This window comes from Gopherus evgoodei, chromosome 1 (genome assembly GCF_007399415.2).
Source record: "Gopherus evgoodei ecotype Sinaloan lineage chromosome 1, rGopEvg1_v1.p, whole genome shotgun sequence".
NCBI classification, from domain to species: domain Eukaryota; kingdom Metazoa; phylum Chordata; order Testudines; family Testudinidae; genus Gopherus; species Gopherus evgoodei.
In genome coordinates this window covers 342522675-342540277 of record NC_044322.1, presented here as the reverse complement: position 1 = coordinate 342540277, position 17603 = coordinate 342522675, and the positions used below count along the sequence as shown (strand labels likewise).

General features: G+C 38.2%; 1 protein-coding gene across 1 annotated transcript in view; it reads right to left on the bottom strand.

The window, feature by feature from the left end:
* Positions 1-17603, bottom strand: part of RELN (reelin) — a 484263-nt gene that overhangs the window by 39474 nt on the left and 427186 nt on the right. Inside the window, 6 exon segments of the mRNA XM_030549629.1 lie at positions 851-1044; positions 3415-3592; positions 4519-4659; positions 9727-9895; positions 11917-12166; positions 14832-15090. Coding sequence (XP_030405489.1) covers positions 851-1044; positions 3415-3592; positions 4519-4659; positions 9727-9895; positions 11917-12166; positions 14832-15090 — 1191 coding nt within the window.

Sequence of the window (17603 nt, the reverse complement as noted above, 5' to 3'; positions counted from 1 at the left end):
GCGGTGTATTATGAGTGGAAAGGGACTGCGAGGAAAAGTAGCCAGAGTATGGTGTGTACTGGGTATGCTTAAGTGGACAGTCCCTTTAGGGAACACTGCCAGTAATGCAGGTTTAGCATTACCCCATGGCTGCTCTAACTTGCTCCAGAGCCAGGCAGAGAATCAGGGAGTCATAACCATTTCAAGAAATTATATGCTGAAATGGAATCAAGATATTAATTTGATGTTAAAGTTAATCAAGATGTTTATTTTTAAAGCTGGAGACATTGATTATATAACAATGTTTTATTGCAACTACCTTATTTCCTTTATAGCAAATGACTAATGCAGACATGGGTTAAAATGGCATTGATTCTTTGTAGTAGTAGGAAGTAATTCATTAGTGCACAGAAGGCCAGTCCATCACTTAAGTCCCACGTCAGCATTAAAATAAGACTTAAATGTGGCAGAGACCTTCTGTTTAGAAAACAGATCTGCTTTGTGCTTTAGCAAATCAGAAATCAGAAGATAAATAAATGTATGTTAAAAATAGTATAGACTTTTATAAATCAAATTAACTCTTCTGACTAGCTATAGTTTTACTTTAACATTTACTGGTGAATAATAGTCAACCATGCACCAGTGTAACTGGCTGTCACACACTCGATCTTATTAAATGGATGGTATACTGCTTTAATGTTTAAAGCCTAATCCTGCCAACACTTACACACATGCTTATCTGTAATCACACAAGTTAATCAGGTATATAAATGTTTGCAAGATTATTTACACATAGCAATATTAGCAATCGGGGCAGATTCTTTATGAAAAATCCAAAAGAATGAATTAGTAGAAGTATATATTTACAAACCCGGGTTTGCTGAACTGGTCATAGAAAATTTCCATTAAGAGGTTCCAAGTAATGCCACCATTCACAGAGTATTCCAGGAGAACTCCTTGGTTCCGATTGTTAGGAGTTATCAGACATCCATACATGAAATAAAACTGGATGAATTCTGCATTAGTCAAGTTTAAATCCACTGTCACTAATAAACGGCTGCATCCCTAAAAAAAAAGAAAAGAAAACATATTTTTGTTGGTGCGGCTGTTCAGTTAAGATAATTCCCGGGCTGTGATACTTTCAATGAATATATTCCTGAAAAATACATTTATTATTTCATTACTCAGTTGTTTTATGGGAATTAAGTGGCATTTTAAAAGGCCAATCCTCTTAATGGGAAGGCTTCATAACACTGAACCAAAATAATTACAGAATCAGAGGACCATAGAAATGTAATACTGGAAGGGACTTTGACAGGACATCCACTCCCCTGCACAGAGGTAGGACTAAGGCCTTGGCTACACTACAGGGGAAATTCGATTTAAGCTATGCAATTTGAGTGACGTGAATAGAGTAACTCAAATCGACCTAGCTTAGATTTACTTAGATCTACTTACTGCGGGGTCCACACTATGCGATGTCGACTCCCCCCCACTCTTCTCAATCCAGTCAAGTACAGGAGTTGACGGGAGAGTGATCTGCGGTCGATTTAGTGGGTGAAGACCCACTAAATTGACCGTTGATGCATCAATCACTGTTCGTTGATCCCCCCGGAAAGTGTAGACAAGCCCCAAATATTATCTAGATTATCTCTGACAGCTGTTTGTCTAGCCTGTTCTAACCTGTGGATGAAGGTAATTTTTTCCAGTGCTTAATTACCCTTATAGTTACTGAGTTTTTCCTTATTTTAACCTAAATCTCCTTTGCTGCAATTTAAGTCCAATACTTCTTGTCTTGTCCTCAGGGGATAAGTAGAACAATTTATCACCCTCCTCTTTATACCAGTATTTTAGGTGCTTGAACACTGTTATCATGTCCTCTCTCAATCTTCTCTTCTCCAGACTAAACAAATCCAATTTTTTCAATCTTCCCTCATAGGTCATGTTTTCCTGATCTTTAATCATTTTTGTTGCTCTCCTATGGACTTTTTCCAATTTGTCTCTCTTTTAAAATGTAAATTATTATTTACAATTTAATAATTTTGCCAGAGAAATGGAACATACCATATCCTTTTTTTATCACAAGTGTCATATGTAAGATTTTTTTTAACTTGTGAAGGAGATCTAACTTTATGTACATACACACAGAGCAAAATTTTGCACCTGCAGCTTTGCATGTCTAACTAACTGAATTGCAGGCTGCAAAGGTTGTTAGATGTCATCTCTCTATTTACTTATGCACACAACTGATTGTGGCTGAAAAATTTCAGGCAAGAAAATTAGAGATCAGTTTGAGACTCTTAGAAAATTAGGACCATAATGTCATTCATTGCTCTTTTAAAACAAAAATGGTTTTGCTTTAGTTGCTTTGCTTAATTAGTTAATATTTGTCAAAGCTCTATGGACATGAAAAGGGCTAGACTACATACTGATAAATAGGCTAATTCTACCTTGTAAAAAGCTTTAAAATATTACGAGTCTACAATTCAATTTGAAGTCCCATGTAATACCACAATAATTAATGCTAAAACAGAATAATTAATGACTTGATCTGCAAACATAATTTCAATTAATTTCCATTTTGAAAGATGTGCACTGTGGATTTATTGTCACAAATTGCTATCTATATTTATATGTTTACAATATTCAGGATCCACTGTATCTTTCTTTTCTTAAATCTAGATTACAAAAATCCTTATCCCCATCTTTTCAACACTGGCTGGAATAAAACACTTCAACTACACAAAAGACAACAGTGGTGTGTGTAGACCCTCAGGAGACAGAACAATTTTAATAGATTATTTTTACACCTTCTCTAATACAAACTGTATTTTATGAATCACTCAAGCTGCCCAGTGCATTCATATGGTGTCAACTAACACTTAATGGGAAAAGGCAGTGAAAAGTTACTGCTTTCTGTTTTTAGAAAACAATATAAGTCTGAGACTCAGTTCTAAATATACATTAAATAGCCCCCAAAACAAGTATGTTTAGACTTTTTTAAAGCTATATTAATATGTACATGCAGCCTAGATAGTAGCAGCACCAGACCCTGTACAAATTATTCTTGCCAGAAGTACAAATAATCTGTATGAGCAGGCCATGGGTGAATGAGTGGATATAAACACTTCAACACATTAGACTGGGCCTTGGTCTATAGGCTCAATTCTGGAGCCCCCCTCTACGTCTTGTTTCAGAGAGCCTGCACATTGGCCTCTCCTTGGGTGCTGGAGATGAGAGGAGCTGAAAGAGATGTATCCAGTTCTCCGTAGTGTTTCTGGCAGGCACCAGTGCAGAGTCTGCCAGAACTTGATTCCCATTAAGGAAGTATATATACGTTTTACATTTATTTCTAATACCTTTTTTAGGTTACTTATTTATTCAGTTTTCTAAATTAATCACATCGCAGAGTTAACCGCAGAGTTAAACACCAACCCCGCTGAAATGAAGAGCCATTCCAGATGCCACAGCTCCACAGACTGTGCTCAGTTTCCCTCCATTTACTGTTACCCAGTTCTGATTAGATGGAGCTCGATTGAAGTTGTCTTTAAGTTGTGTTGGAAGGGATGCCTCTGGCTCATCACAGTAGAGCCCACCCCAGTGTTCATCACAGCTGCAAAGACAACAAACGCAGAGTAAACGCATTTGGAAACGTTTTCTACACCAAGACTTAAAATCATTTTATTCCAGCCCAGGGGAGCAAGAGGCCGTTTGTCTCACCTACAAGCACATGCTTGGAGGCGTCGCCCTGCTGTCTCTTTCTGAAGCCGTTACTGTTTAACAGGATATGTTAATTGTGGAAAGACCTGCATGTGAATGGTTTAAATTCAAGCTGATAATACACCAGGTACATACATGTCTAACACCAAGCTTTAGCATTAAAAGAAATGGTATTTTGGTAGACAAATCTAATCATGATAGCATGCCAAGCCTAAGCAAATAAGTTTAACCATCTTTTGGTGCTAGAACTGTATATGGATGGGAAGCTGCAGCAGCAGACAGCACATCTCTCGGCCTGCACTGCTTCCTGCAGCCCTCATTGTCCTGGAGTGGCAAACTGCGGCCTATGGGAGCCGTGATCGGCCGAACCTGTGGACATGTCAGGTAAACAAACTGGCCCGGCCTGCCAGGGTGCTTACTCTGGCGGGCCGCATGCCAAAGGTTGCCAATCCCTGACCTAGAGGATAGAACAGCTTGTACACTGTCTTTGGGCACCAGGGAGCTGGGGGAAGGATTAGCACCATCTCTGTCTAAATTCTCCAAACCACATTGTCATCAGCATGGGCATGTATCTCTAAGGAAAATCTGGCCCGCAGGAAGTCAGAGGGGATTCACTCACATATTCCAACATCCCCACCTATCCCTCCTCTTAGAATTTTATTTCCCAAGTGATTCTGGTGCGTCTCTCTGTTTCAAAGAAGAAATTCTGCTTTTGTTTCAAAATAATACCTCTTCCAAGCAATTTCCTTGAAATCACATACTAAAATGGGAATGAAAAATCTACAGCACTACCTACCAGAGGGAAACAGCTATACTTACACACAGTTCCCTTGTGTGCACCTCCCATGGCCACTGCACATATCTATACAGCCATCCCCAATGTAGACATTGTCTATAGCCCATGTTTGCTGCTTATCAAATGGAGCGGGCTGGTGCCAGCGGAAACGAGTTGCTTGAGACCTTTGGGAAAGAAAAAAAAATACAAAGGTAACTCTTCCAGCTGTGCTAAACCCTATTTTGATTAAAAGGAAATACGACTGTATATGTTCACCCAAATCTGGACCATATTTATAAAGATGATTTATTTACTAACTGAACAAACAAGGGCTGGCTCAAGTGAGTTACTGAGCCACTTAATAGGGTCCTCTGTTTGTAAGGCCAAATATTCACTATGTAGCTTCTCGTCTCACCCTTGCAAAGCTGCTCTGCTGTGCCTGGAGGACAAAGGGAATTAGTCCCAAGGAAACAATGAGATGATACAGCTCATCATAATGAGCAATGGTCTCATGACATCTGCTGTCTAATCACTGTCAAGTTTTTGTGTGCATTACAGCAGAAGGGAGATTTAAGGAGGGATCTGAAGGAGAATAATGAGGAGGATGTTTATAGGGAGCTCATCCCATGCATAAGGGGCAGCATGACATAAAGTATGAAGATGCTGTCATAAACAGATAGTTAAGGGTTAATGTCTCTCTTTTACCTGTAAGGGGTTAACAAACAGTAAACCTGGAATACCTGACCAGAGGACTAATCAGGAGACAAGATACTTTCAAATCTCGGTGGAGGGAAGCCTTTGTTTGTGTTTTTTGGGTTTTGCTTTGTTCTCTCTGGGTCCTGAAAGGGACCAGACGTGTAACCAGGTTTCTTGCCAATCTCTCTGCTACAGTCTCTTATATATTCAGAATAGTGAGTATTAAGTAGAAAAGGCGGTTATAGTCTTTTGATTGTTTTCTGTATTTGCAAATGTGTATTTTGCTGGATGGATTTTGATTGGTATTTGTGCTCAGGGGAGACTTCTTTCTAGTGTTTATAAGCTGAAAGACTCTGTAATATTCCATCTTGATTTTACAGAGATTTCTTACTTTTTTCTTTCTTTTATTAAAAGCTTTTCTTTTTAAAAGACCTGAGAATTTTTTTCCCCCTTGTTAAGGCTCAAAGGAACTGAGTCTGTACTCACCAGGGAGTTGGTGGGAGAAGGGAAGGAGGAGGAGGGGGAGGAAAGGTGAATTTCCTCTGTGTTTTAGATTCACGGAGCTTGAATCTGTCTATCTTTCCAGGATAGCCCAGGAAGGGAAAGCCTGGGAGGGGGAGAGAAGGGGGAGAAAAAACCTGATTTCTCTGTGTTATGATTCAAGGAGTTTGAATCACGGTGATCTCCTAGAGTACCCAGGGCGGGAAAGATCTGGGAGGAAGAAAGGAGGGGGGTGGGAAATGGTTTATTTCCCTTTGTTGTGAGACTCAAGGAATTTGGGTCTTGGGGTCCCCAGGGAAGGTTTTTGGGGGGACCAGAATGCCCCAAAACACTATAATTTTGGGTGGTGGCAGCCTATCAGATCTAAGCTGGTAATTAAGCTTAGAGGAATTCATGCTGGTACCCCATCTTTTGGACTCTAAGGTTCAGATTGGGGAATTATACCATGACAGATGCTTGCTGAAAATTTTTAAAATGGGCAGTCAAGACTGGCATCATTAGAGGAAAAGGTGGGGGTCAATGTCTCAAGAGCATCTTAGAGACAAAAGGTACAACAGGGATAGGCCACAAAGATCCTTAAAAATAAAGACAAGTAGTTTGAGTTTAATTCAGTACAGAAGGGGGAGAAAATGGAGGTATGACATGGCCGAAGGGATACGCAAAGAATTTCACACTGAAACTGTAGCCAGTTCCTGGCGGAGTGGGGTCCTGTATGCTGTAGGTTTAGCAGCATTGTCTGAACTGTCCAAACCAAAATGCCAAATACAAACAATCTTGACTTTGAGAGAAGTCTGGATCTAGATCCACATCAAGAGGAAAATTATGTTCCCGCTGAAGGCAATGAGAGTTTTGCCATTGACCTTAATGGGGCTAGGATTTCATCCTTAGTTAGGCAGAGCCTGCTTGTAAGTAATCTGAACACAATGTGCATGCTAAAAAATAGACATTTTTTGTGACTTCTCATCAGTGTAGTTTCCAAACTGATTTAGTATATGTTTTGCTGTACTTAGGCAGTAGATGGCAGCATCAGACTACATATTACTTTACTCTGAGCACAAAAATAAACCACCTATTAACAAGTAACAGAAGAAGGTTTGTGCAGAAGAAAAAATAACTCTTTTTTGGCTGGGTCAGTGATTGATATCAGTTTTATTCTAACTTTTAAAAGAAAATAATTAAACATTTTACTGGGAACTGGTACTGAAAATTTCCCAGTTCAAAAATTAAATAAATTTAGTTTCAGAGTTTCTGAATTCACCAATATCAATCTGGAGATCGTAGAGGATGAGCTCAATGTGGAGTTATCAAGGTCTCATGAATCATAATCAATATACTCTTGAAATCATCCACAATTCCAGAAAATTAAGTCTATTCTGTTTCCAATCTACAGTTCTGTCTGACATTCATTAAATCTAAGATAAAGGCTGTTTTATGTCCATTTTTACGTATAATCTCTTATCTATGAAGAAATGCATTGTTTACACATGCAAGAAAATGTTTTATTTCTCTGAATCTCTACTATTTTAAACTTCTTTATATTAGTTATTTAATAGCTTGTTGTAATATATGTGGTGGGACTGGTAAGGAATTAGATAATCCAAAACAACAGTTACTCTCTCATGAGTAAACTCATAATGTTCAGAGGTTTTAACTACTGCGATGATCTCTAATTTAGACCCAACATGGGCTTTCTCAGAGAAACCTCACAGATTAGCTCATCAGAATGTTTGAGTTTCTTCTTCTTTTTTTTAATCATGAGGAAGATCTTGTGAAAAAAACACAAACCCTGAGTCTCAGGTTTGGTGACTTCTAAGACTTTTTATGGAATCTAGCAAATGAATGGTTCTCCTGGGAGAACCTTTATATTTTGATTTATGTTTTAAAATAAAATCTGAGACATAAGAAATAACTATTCACAGTCTCATCTAGGCCACAAGTTACGTAGCACTCTGGAGTACATAAACCCCAGAAGGCCACATGTGGATACTGTGCTCTAGGCCAAATTATTGGATAGACAGACTGGCAAGTTGCATAAAATGCCCACAAAAATGAGCTATTAAACCACTGGGAGGAGCAAAGCAGCGCAAAGAACAGAGTGCATTTGTAAATGAGATGCCTCACCCTCCTAGCTGTACTAGTTCCTATTCTAAATCCCAGACCCTCTTCCTGCTGGGATCCTAGGGCGGTAGTAACCCTTCTCTCACCCAACCCTTGTCTTAAATAAGACAGATAACTTTGTGGTGTGTGATTGTGGTGGGAGGTCTCCTACCACTGACTGTAGCATATGGCAAGAGGCAAAGCTATTGGTCTAAGTGGAGCAATGGCAGCTGTGGGGTCAGTCAAAGAGAATCTGACTTAATCCTAGGGTTCTTGGAGGTTCTTTTCAGATCCAGATTAAATTGCATTGGAATGTCCATGGAACCCATTATCTTAATTCAACCCCAGAGAACCCCTTTCTCAAAAAAAAAAAAAAGGTGTGAACTTTAAACATTTAACAATGTTGCCAATTGATTACGCAAAATATATATGTAAAGCAATAGAAAAGGTTTGCCAGACTAGATGAGGCCAACAGACAGTGAGATATACAAATAATACTGCCTTATGAATATACTTGAAGAGACTGGATGCCTCAATTGGTTAATAATAGAACGTGGAGTTTTTCAGTAGTTTGCTAGTTCTAATCCAGGTTAGGGTAATATAAAGTGATGTAATTCCTAGTAAACAGAGGTCCATGTGACAGAAAGCACACCTGGCACTATGGCAATCTTCACAGCAATCTTATCAGACACAGTAAAAATGAAATAAAATCAGAGTCTAAACTACCCTCTTGCCCCTAGCTGGGCCTTTCATGTCTAAGTTGAGGTATGTTGGCAGGGCATTATGAGGAAACTTGTTCTGACACTGCCCTGCTGTACCTTTTCTGTGAACAGATAGAGAACTTCAGTCTCTAGCATTGTCAGCACAGGACATCTTCTTTCACACACGAAATTCAACCCAAAAATGAAAACAAGTTTTTTTTTTAAAGAATGTACTAAAAGGAAGTAAAGGTGATAATGGGACTTTTTGAAAACAATGAACAATATGTGAAAGCAGAATCATATGTGACAAGTACAACAAAAAAACAAGAAGCATCAAAATATTACTTAAAAATATAAATTTGCAGCCAATAACAGCAAGTACAGGAAGCAGGTGGAGATTTAGACAATAGAATTAACCAACCTCCTCCAAAATCACTGCTGGTAGCATAGAGCTACGGAATGTAGTGACAGTAATCATAACACTGCAATTCTTATCAAAGTCCAAACTGAGAGAGGCGCTTCTTAAATCATAGATATATTTAATCTACTAAAGACCACATTATGCCTAGCTGCCCGCTGGGTGCACTAAGGGCCTAAAGTAGCCTCCTCCTCTCTTGCTGGGGATAAGTGCATTTGCTGTGCTTTCCAGAGCATAGGAAATACTTCAGTCTAGCACCTTTTGGGGCACAAGACACCCCAGAGAGGATGGGGAGAAGTCAGGGCCAGGGCTCCACCTCACCCTCAACACTGAGCAGTGGAGGTGTCTGGGCCTGCAGGGGATTGGGATGGGGGGCGGGAAGAGTAGTGCAATACACACCAAAGGGATGTCACCAAAGGCATGTTCCCATGAAGGCCAAAGGAGAGAGTGATTCTGCCTATTGCTGCATATCTGCGTATTGCTCTCTCCTTCGCAAATTGGACCTCTGCCATGCTCGCACTATAGGGACAAATGGATGGATACCATAGAGAGGTGAGATGTGTGAGAGTGAATTGTCTTTTGTCTGCTCCCATCAATCCTGGCTATTTGAAATATGCTAAGCAGGAAACCTAACCTCATTTCTAAATAACTGGTAAATGCACTTAGTAATTCTGTACTTCTTACTCAGAGCATAATGGCATTTTCATTTGCTCATCTGTATAACTACTATACACACAATTAGCTCAAAAACGGCAATACATTTTAGTTCAAGATTGTATTACATTAGATCTTGTCAGATACTTGTGCACTAAGATTTTCTCTATTCAGTATGTAGCTACCTAGTATAATGAGGCAGAGGCAAAGTAATCCTGGTCCATTTGTTGAATGTGTCTGATACCAGAATCCTTTGGAGATGGTACTTGTTGCATTCTACGTTACTAGGCAGGCAGTCTTGCAGTATTGGGTGCCATGTCAATCCGAGATTCACTGAATATTCCAGCTCAATAGCTAAAAATTGAAAGATAATAAATTAGTTAATACAGAAACTTGTATGCTTAAGTGAATATGTTGTACCAAACTGGTGACCACAGAAGACTTCATTGCTGTCCCTATATTTATCTTGACAACTCAGAAGTTTACAGTTGCAACAGGTGAAGTTTCCAGATTCTCTGACACCAAAAACACAGGCTTGCTCTTGAGCTAAAGAGGAACCTCTATTAGCTGGCAGCATTACAGGACCTATGACACACAGTTGAGCAGTTCTGATTCTACCCAGTAGAAAGCAGAAGAGCTACACTAGCCACTTCATTAAAATATCTTACATGAAACTCTTTTCAACTGAGCTTTTTACCTAGTGATGTTGTTTTCAGTTATAGATTTCATTATCTAGCCATATCAAATCGACAAATACATTCAAATACAGCAAAAATCAGCAATTAAACTTATTTTAAGCTTATTGCTTATAAACTTTCATAATAAAAATAATGGGTAATCAAACTGGATAAAAACTTCAATTTATTTCCTCATAACGGCTGCAAAATAGTTTAAATAACAATAAGCACAGACCATAAACTTTAAATAAATGTTCCAGCTGCCAGACATTCTGGCTGTATGGAACACTGAGGGACTGGTGGTTACAGTTACATTAGTGATAATTCTGCTTATCTTTTTTGATTCTGCTTCCCTTAATAATCCTGAATAACCCTCAATCACACAATCAGTCCCACTCAATGTCTGAGCTCAGAACTGAGCATTATATAAATAAAAGGATAAGTTGGCACAAGTAGTTTTTAACATTAATTTTTCATCAAAATGAAGTCCTTCCTCTATCAGGACTAGAAGCACATAATTAGCTAGTGTCCTGCCTAACTGGATATTCAATTAAATAATATTAAGGGCAAAACAATAAAACAAAGGAAATTGTTACCTGGCAAGAAAAAACTAATCTGTCAAAACACTCTTACTCTTAATGGGGATGACCTAAGAGATGCTGTAGTGGCTTTAACACCACATGGAACAAAATTATTATGCATGGGGCAGTGGCTAATTTCCAGGTTTAGATATCTTGATTACTTCCATAAATTTCAGAATAACAAAATCAGCTAATCTACTTTAGGGATTTACTGGAAACCCAATTTCCATTTTTATGCAGAATCCCAAAGGAATTGCTAGAAGCTCAATGAAATTATATATATTACATTAAAAAATGAAATTAAAAGAATGTTATGTAGGTTGCAAAGTCAAACACACAAAAGTTATGAAATGCCAGTATTTAATTCTTTGTTGTGCATACGCATTATGACAGTTTTTAATTATGTAGTCACACTATTTTTTCCATAGGAGCCATATCTCATTCACCGCATAGAATTATACAGGTATGAAACCTCTAAAACACTTTCAAGATTTCATGTAAATGATGATAATAAAAAACCCTTTGTGCCTGATTATGATCTAATTTGCATCAGGTTTATATCACTGTATTCCTGATTTACATTCATGCAAGTGAGATCAGAATTATGACACTGTTCTCTGCATTTGCACTAAGCACATCATTTTTAAGCATTATCTATTGTGCAATTGTGGAGGACGTGAAGCTATGAAACAAGAGATTTATGCTGGAAACATCAAGCTACTTGGCATTAGACATGTATTATCTAGAGTTGAGAGCAATGTAATCACAAGGAATGGATGTGCTGAACTATTAGACTGCATCTGCATTTGGGATTTATTAACCTGTCTAAATGAATTAAACTGAAACTTGAATTCTTACAAACTACGTCTTAAATGCTTGTAAAGCACACAAGGAAAAAACTCAGTGCTTACAATCACGCACATTCCAAACCTTTCGGATTGTCTCAGCTCCAGACACCAACAATAAATGCTGAAATTGCGATTTCCTTACAGAAAACTATTTTCCTTGTTTTTTTCTGTACTTTAGTATACTAGACAGCTGAAACAGAAAATAAGTAGCAATACTTTCCTATATAAAAGGAAAACAGAAAGTATATGATTTATGAAGAAGACCTCACCATAACAGGAGTCAGTGACAGAGCAGGATGCTGCAAAGTCTACTTGTATGAAAGAGTCCTCATTAACCACAATATCAGTGGTTACAACATAACGGGTGCTAGCTTTCTCGATGAAAACCAGTGCATTCCCAGTAGAACCACAGACTGGCATCTTTGTTCCACCTGGATGGAGAAGCCACTTCCTGCTATCCAATGTGGTAAAATCATCTTCTATTACTGTGTTACCAGAAATATTTCCACCAATAAGAATCTGAAACATGAAAATACAGGTTTGTTTACTTTATGTAAAGAAAATATAAAGTTCAGAAGGTTTTACAGACTCATAGGAATTTCACAGAATCCTAGAGCTGGAACATAAGAACTGCCATACTGGGTTAGACCAAAGGTCCATCTAGCTCAGTATCCTGTCTTCTGACAGTGGACAATGTCAGATGCTTCAGAGAGAATGAACAGAACAGACAATCATTGAGTGAACCATCCCTTTCATCCACTCCCAGATTCTGCCAATCAGAGGTTAGGGACACCTAGGTAAGCGGCTCTCAACGAAGGATCCAAGACCCCCTTGGGGACCATGGGTAGGTTTCAGGAGGGCCACCAAGCAGGGGCAGCATTAGACTTGCTGGGGCCCAGGGTAGAAAGCTGAAGCCCCACTGCATGGGGCTGAAGTCCAGGGCCCTGAGCCCTGTCACCTGGGGCTGAAGCCAAAGCCTGAGCAATGTAGCTTTGGTATGGGGACTCAAGCATGTTGGGGGCCCTCAGAAAGAAAAAGATTGAGAACCTCTGATTTAGAGAATAGGGTTGCATCCCTGACCCTCTGGCTAATAGCCATTAATAGACCTATCTTCCAGGAAATTATCTAATTCTTTTTTGGAACCCAGTTATAGTTTTGGCTTTCACAACATCCCATGCCAAAGAGTTCCACAGGTTGACTGTGTGTTGTGTGAAGAAGTATTTCCTTTTGTTTGTTTTAGACCTGCTCCCTATTAATTTCCATGGGTGACCCCTGATTCTTGTGTTATGGGAAGGAGTAAATAACACTTCTTTATTTACTTTCTCCACACCAGTTAAGATTTTATAGACCTCTATCATCTCTGATCCAAGCTGAAAAGTCCCAGTCTTTTTAATCTCACCTTGCATGGAAGCTGTTCCATACCTTTAATCATTTTTTTTGTCCTTCTTTGTACCTTTTCAAATTCTAATATATTTTTTCAGAGATGGTGCAACCAGAACTGCAGGAAGTATTCAAGATATGGGTCTACCATGGATTTGTATAGTGGCATTATGATATTTTCTGTCTTATTATCTATCCATTTCCTAATGGTTCCTAACTTTGCTGCAGCACATTTAGCAGATGTTTTCAGAGAACTATCCACAATGACTCCAAGATCTCTTTCTTGAGTGGTAACAGCTGATTTAGAACCCATCATTTTGTATGTATAGCTGGGATTATGTTTTCCAATGGACATTACTTTGCATTGGTCAACTTTGAATTTTATCTGCCATTTTGTTGCCCAGTCACCTAGTTTTGTGAGATCCCTTTGCAGCTCTTCGCAGTCTGCTTGGACTTAACTATCTTGATAGTCTAGTCCATGCTCTGCTAGTATAGGATTATTCTATATTCCCCAGTGCTTGATTTTATCTGAATTTTCCAAAAAGGGATCAAAATTTACATTGTACAGACAGGTTATGAGAAAAGGGAGTAACTCAAAGGAGTCCATGTTGAAAAAGTACCCATGCAAAAGGAGGAGAGGAAAAAAATAAATGCAGACATAGGGCTTGATCTTGTAAACACTTGCACACATGGGTAACTATATTCACATGAATAGTCCACTGAACTACTGACTCATGAAGTAAAATTACTCACATTCATAAGAATCTGCAGGATCATGCCCACAGCAATTATTTTCTTGTTAACTGTTTAAGTGCAGTACAACGTTTTGCATTTTGATTGGAATTCTGACTCTGCTGAAGTCATTGGGAGTTTTGTCATTGATTTCAGTAGGGTCAGGATTTCACCGTTGGTTTCCAGTCAACATGAAATTCATTATTTATCTTTTTTTCTGAATTCAGTTCAAAATTGTGTGTTCTGACAATGGTTAAATAATTGTGAGGACCTAGGAATTAAAAGTTGTTCTCTCCTTTAAAGGAAGGAAAGGAAAGAAGATTTGCAATATTGATATTTGACAAGGCTGAAAATTCAGTACCTGGGAATTTCAGAGATGGCCTGAGCTAACAATTATAAAAAATGTACACAAATATTTTACAATATTGGCCCCAAACAATGCAATAACATCACTGTTAGACATAGAGCCAGAGTCTCCTCCACTTACACTTGTTTTACATGACTGTGACACCAGTGACTTTAGGAGAGTTACTCCAGATTTATACCAATGTTCATGTAAAGAATATTTTTGATAACTAGTGTAGAATAATGTATAGAGGGAAACCCCAATCCTGAATACTCCCAAACTTTCAATATGCTCAAAATTGGAAGACAGACCCAGATCTAAGTTTTGCAAGTAGCTCATCTCTTTATGTGCCAAACCAAACTTCTACCTGCACCTCCTGATTTTCTGAGTTTCCTAGGTTAGATCCAGATATGTATTTTCCACAGTAAGCCCATCTCTAATCTTCATCTGTTTTTTTTTTTTACAAATTGACATTATCCATATGTCAAAGCCCTATCTAACTCTGATATGGATATCCTCAGCCAACACAAGAGCTGCATATTAGAAACAAAAAAGCTCTTACATATTAAGTTTGATCAACAATTTTGCTGTATTTCTGTCTTTCGGAAATATCATCCTAAAGATTTTCTAGGTACAGCTGGTAAAGGAACAGATATAAAACACAGTGGAAATATTAAGATTGATGGCAATGTGAGGTAATACTGTAAAGTACAAAAGATTAATTACCTGATCAATTACCCATGGGCTGTAAAAATGCCCATTCTCAGATGGCTGCCACCAGCGGAGACGAGTGGAGCTGGAACGGGCCTTCAAGGGAATTTCCAGAGCAATATATCGGCCTACATTGCTTGAATTGCTGAAGAGGAATTCCTGCAGCAGGCTCCATGTGAGGCCCCCATTGAGTGAATACTGCAAAAGCACAGGTTGGCTTCTGGGGTCTGGAACCCCCTTACCGCATCCCAGTCTCATGAAGAACTGCACAAATCTAACACCAGTAACAATTACTGTAAAACATTTCTTCACAGAAAACTCTGTATAATCAGTTAAGGACTAGAGAGAACTCAGCACTCGTCCAATCAGTTTTGGTTTTTATTGCAGGGGATAATATTTAACAAATATTCTAATTACTGAGACAGTGTCTGTACATACAAAAATATCTGCCAGCTCCTCCATAAAGCAAATGGTCACATTTTTTATTTATTTTCTAGTATTCTTGGTAGAAGGAAGACTCCACTTTAGGAGAGATCTAGTGTTTCCCTCTCCACAGGTCATAGAGACTAAAGCAGACAGTAGTGGTGGTGATACATTTGATTTGTGTTTGGAGAGGTGCTAGGTATATGGAGTTAAACGAAGCTATTTATGTATCCTTCAAGCATTTCTGTGCAAAACTGATATTTTTGCAAATATCAGCAAATTTGACCCGGAGTGAAATTTTACCCTTTCAGCCTGTTGGCATGGATTTTAATGGTCAAAATAGCAGCCCATGGCCCTAGGGAGAGAGCATAATTTTTTTTAGGCATTTGCTCTACGGCAAAAATTCACCAAGTCTTGTTACTTTGACAAAAACAGAGAAAAACTGGCAGTGAAAACAAAGAATGTATAACTTCCGAGCTGATGAAAAAAGGGATGTTTTTGTTCATTTAGTCAGATATGAAAATTTAGTCTAAAAGTCACACTGCTTTAAATATACTGGGGGAAATCCTTGTCCCTTTGAAGTCAAAAGCAAAACTCCCATTGACCTCAGTAGGTACAATATTTCAAGCACCTTCTAATGACCTGTATGAAATTTGTATGAAATTAGGGAATCCCTCCTTTTGAGGTACCACAGCGATGTTTGAACAGGTACATCAACTCCATGTAGTACACCAAGAATTGTTGAGGACTGATTCATTTATGATCCTATAATATTTTATATTAATTAATCCACACCATCATGCTCCATCTCTTACTGTTTTGTTTAGTAGAGTTTCAGGTTTTTTGGTACCCACGTAAAATGAGATATATGCACATGAACTTTTTTAGCATATGGAATTTAACTTCTGGAGATAGGATACTGAGCTACATGGATTGTTGATTTATTCTGGCATGGCAATTTCTACATTTCCTAACTGCTGTGTATCGTAGGCTAGCACAGCCAGAATTACCAGTCTATTTTTTTCAGAGAATCCCTCATGAGAAAGTACATGGCTTCTAGCATGGTTACTGACCCCACTGCTCCTACATTTACACTCGATATTCCTTTTATAAGATCTATTGGTGATTCCCAATCTCAGAGGGCAAAATTAATGCCTGACTTAAGTGGACACAGAACCTAATGACTTCAGTGGGACTTGGCTCAGTTATATCAGGGATGAATTTGGTCCAGAGTTTAGCAGGAGGCCTATGAAGCTAACCTGGAAATTAATTAACTACAATAATAGTGGAATGCTAGAGAATAGTCATCCAAAATGACTTTGCTGTTTACACTGTTGTTTTATCCACAGAAGAGAAGAAAAGATAGTTATTTGCTGACTTTTCCTACTGCAGACACAAGCAATTAAATATGAGGTCCTGTTTTTTCTTTCCATTTTTGTTAGCATGGCATTCATTTATCTTCAGTCTTCAAGAATATTGGGATTTTACATAGAACACCTTGAGGTCAATGTATGCAAATCCAGCTACAGTTTACCACAGAGAAGAGATAAATGACAATGCTTTGAACACAAGAGAGAAGGAAAACACATTGTGAATTAGTCTAATGGAGCATCATACAAGGACTCTTGTATCTTTTGTGAAATAGTGTTGTTAATTTTAGAACAGCCTAGAAAATCAAATTACTGAAAAAGTACTGATGTCTTCGGCTACCAAGCTGTAAACCCCATTTGTCTTGCTTTGAGGAACCTTGGAATATAAATATAATGTGATGACACTTTAGTGATGGTTCGTCTACAGAAATGGGTTATTGTTTCTCTGAAAAATGTATAAATTAAGCATTACTGTAGACTAAGAAGATGAGCAATGAAATCATCATTTTAAGCTTTTATGTTAATGAGGACTACAAGCCAAAAAGAGCTAACATGCATGTTAAAACATGCTTTACGTAGTGTTAAATAAGCCTTGCATTAGGAGTTTTTTGTTTACTAAGGGTCAGTGAACAAATCTGTGCAAAAATACAACATTTCAGAGGTAAAATAGTATTAAGGATAATAGGCTAAGATAATCAATAAGTCAAAAGACAATGACTGTTCAATGGTTTGCAAACAATTAGACACAGCTTCATTTTGCATTGGTTTACCGTTTTTTCCCCACTTGCTTAATATTTTAGACATGTCCTGCTATCAGATATGTTCTCTGCAGGCCATAATGACAAGAGATATTCTCTAAATACATTAATTTTTTTTTAATATAACTGTGATCAGTGTAGCTGGTGACAAGCTTGACTGGAAATTGTCAGTGAATTATTGGAAACAAATGTGTGCCATAAGAAGAAATTAAGCTTCAGAAAATTAAGGAATTATA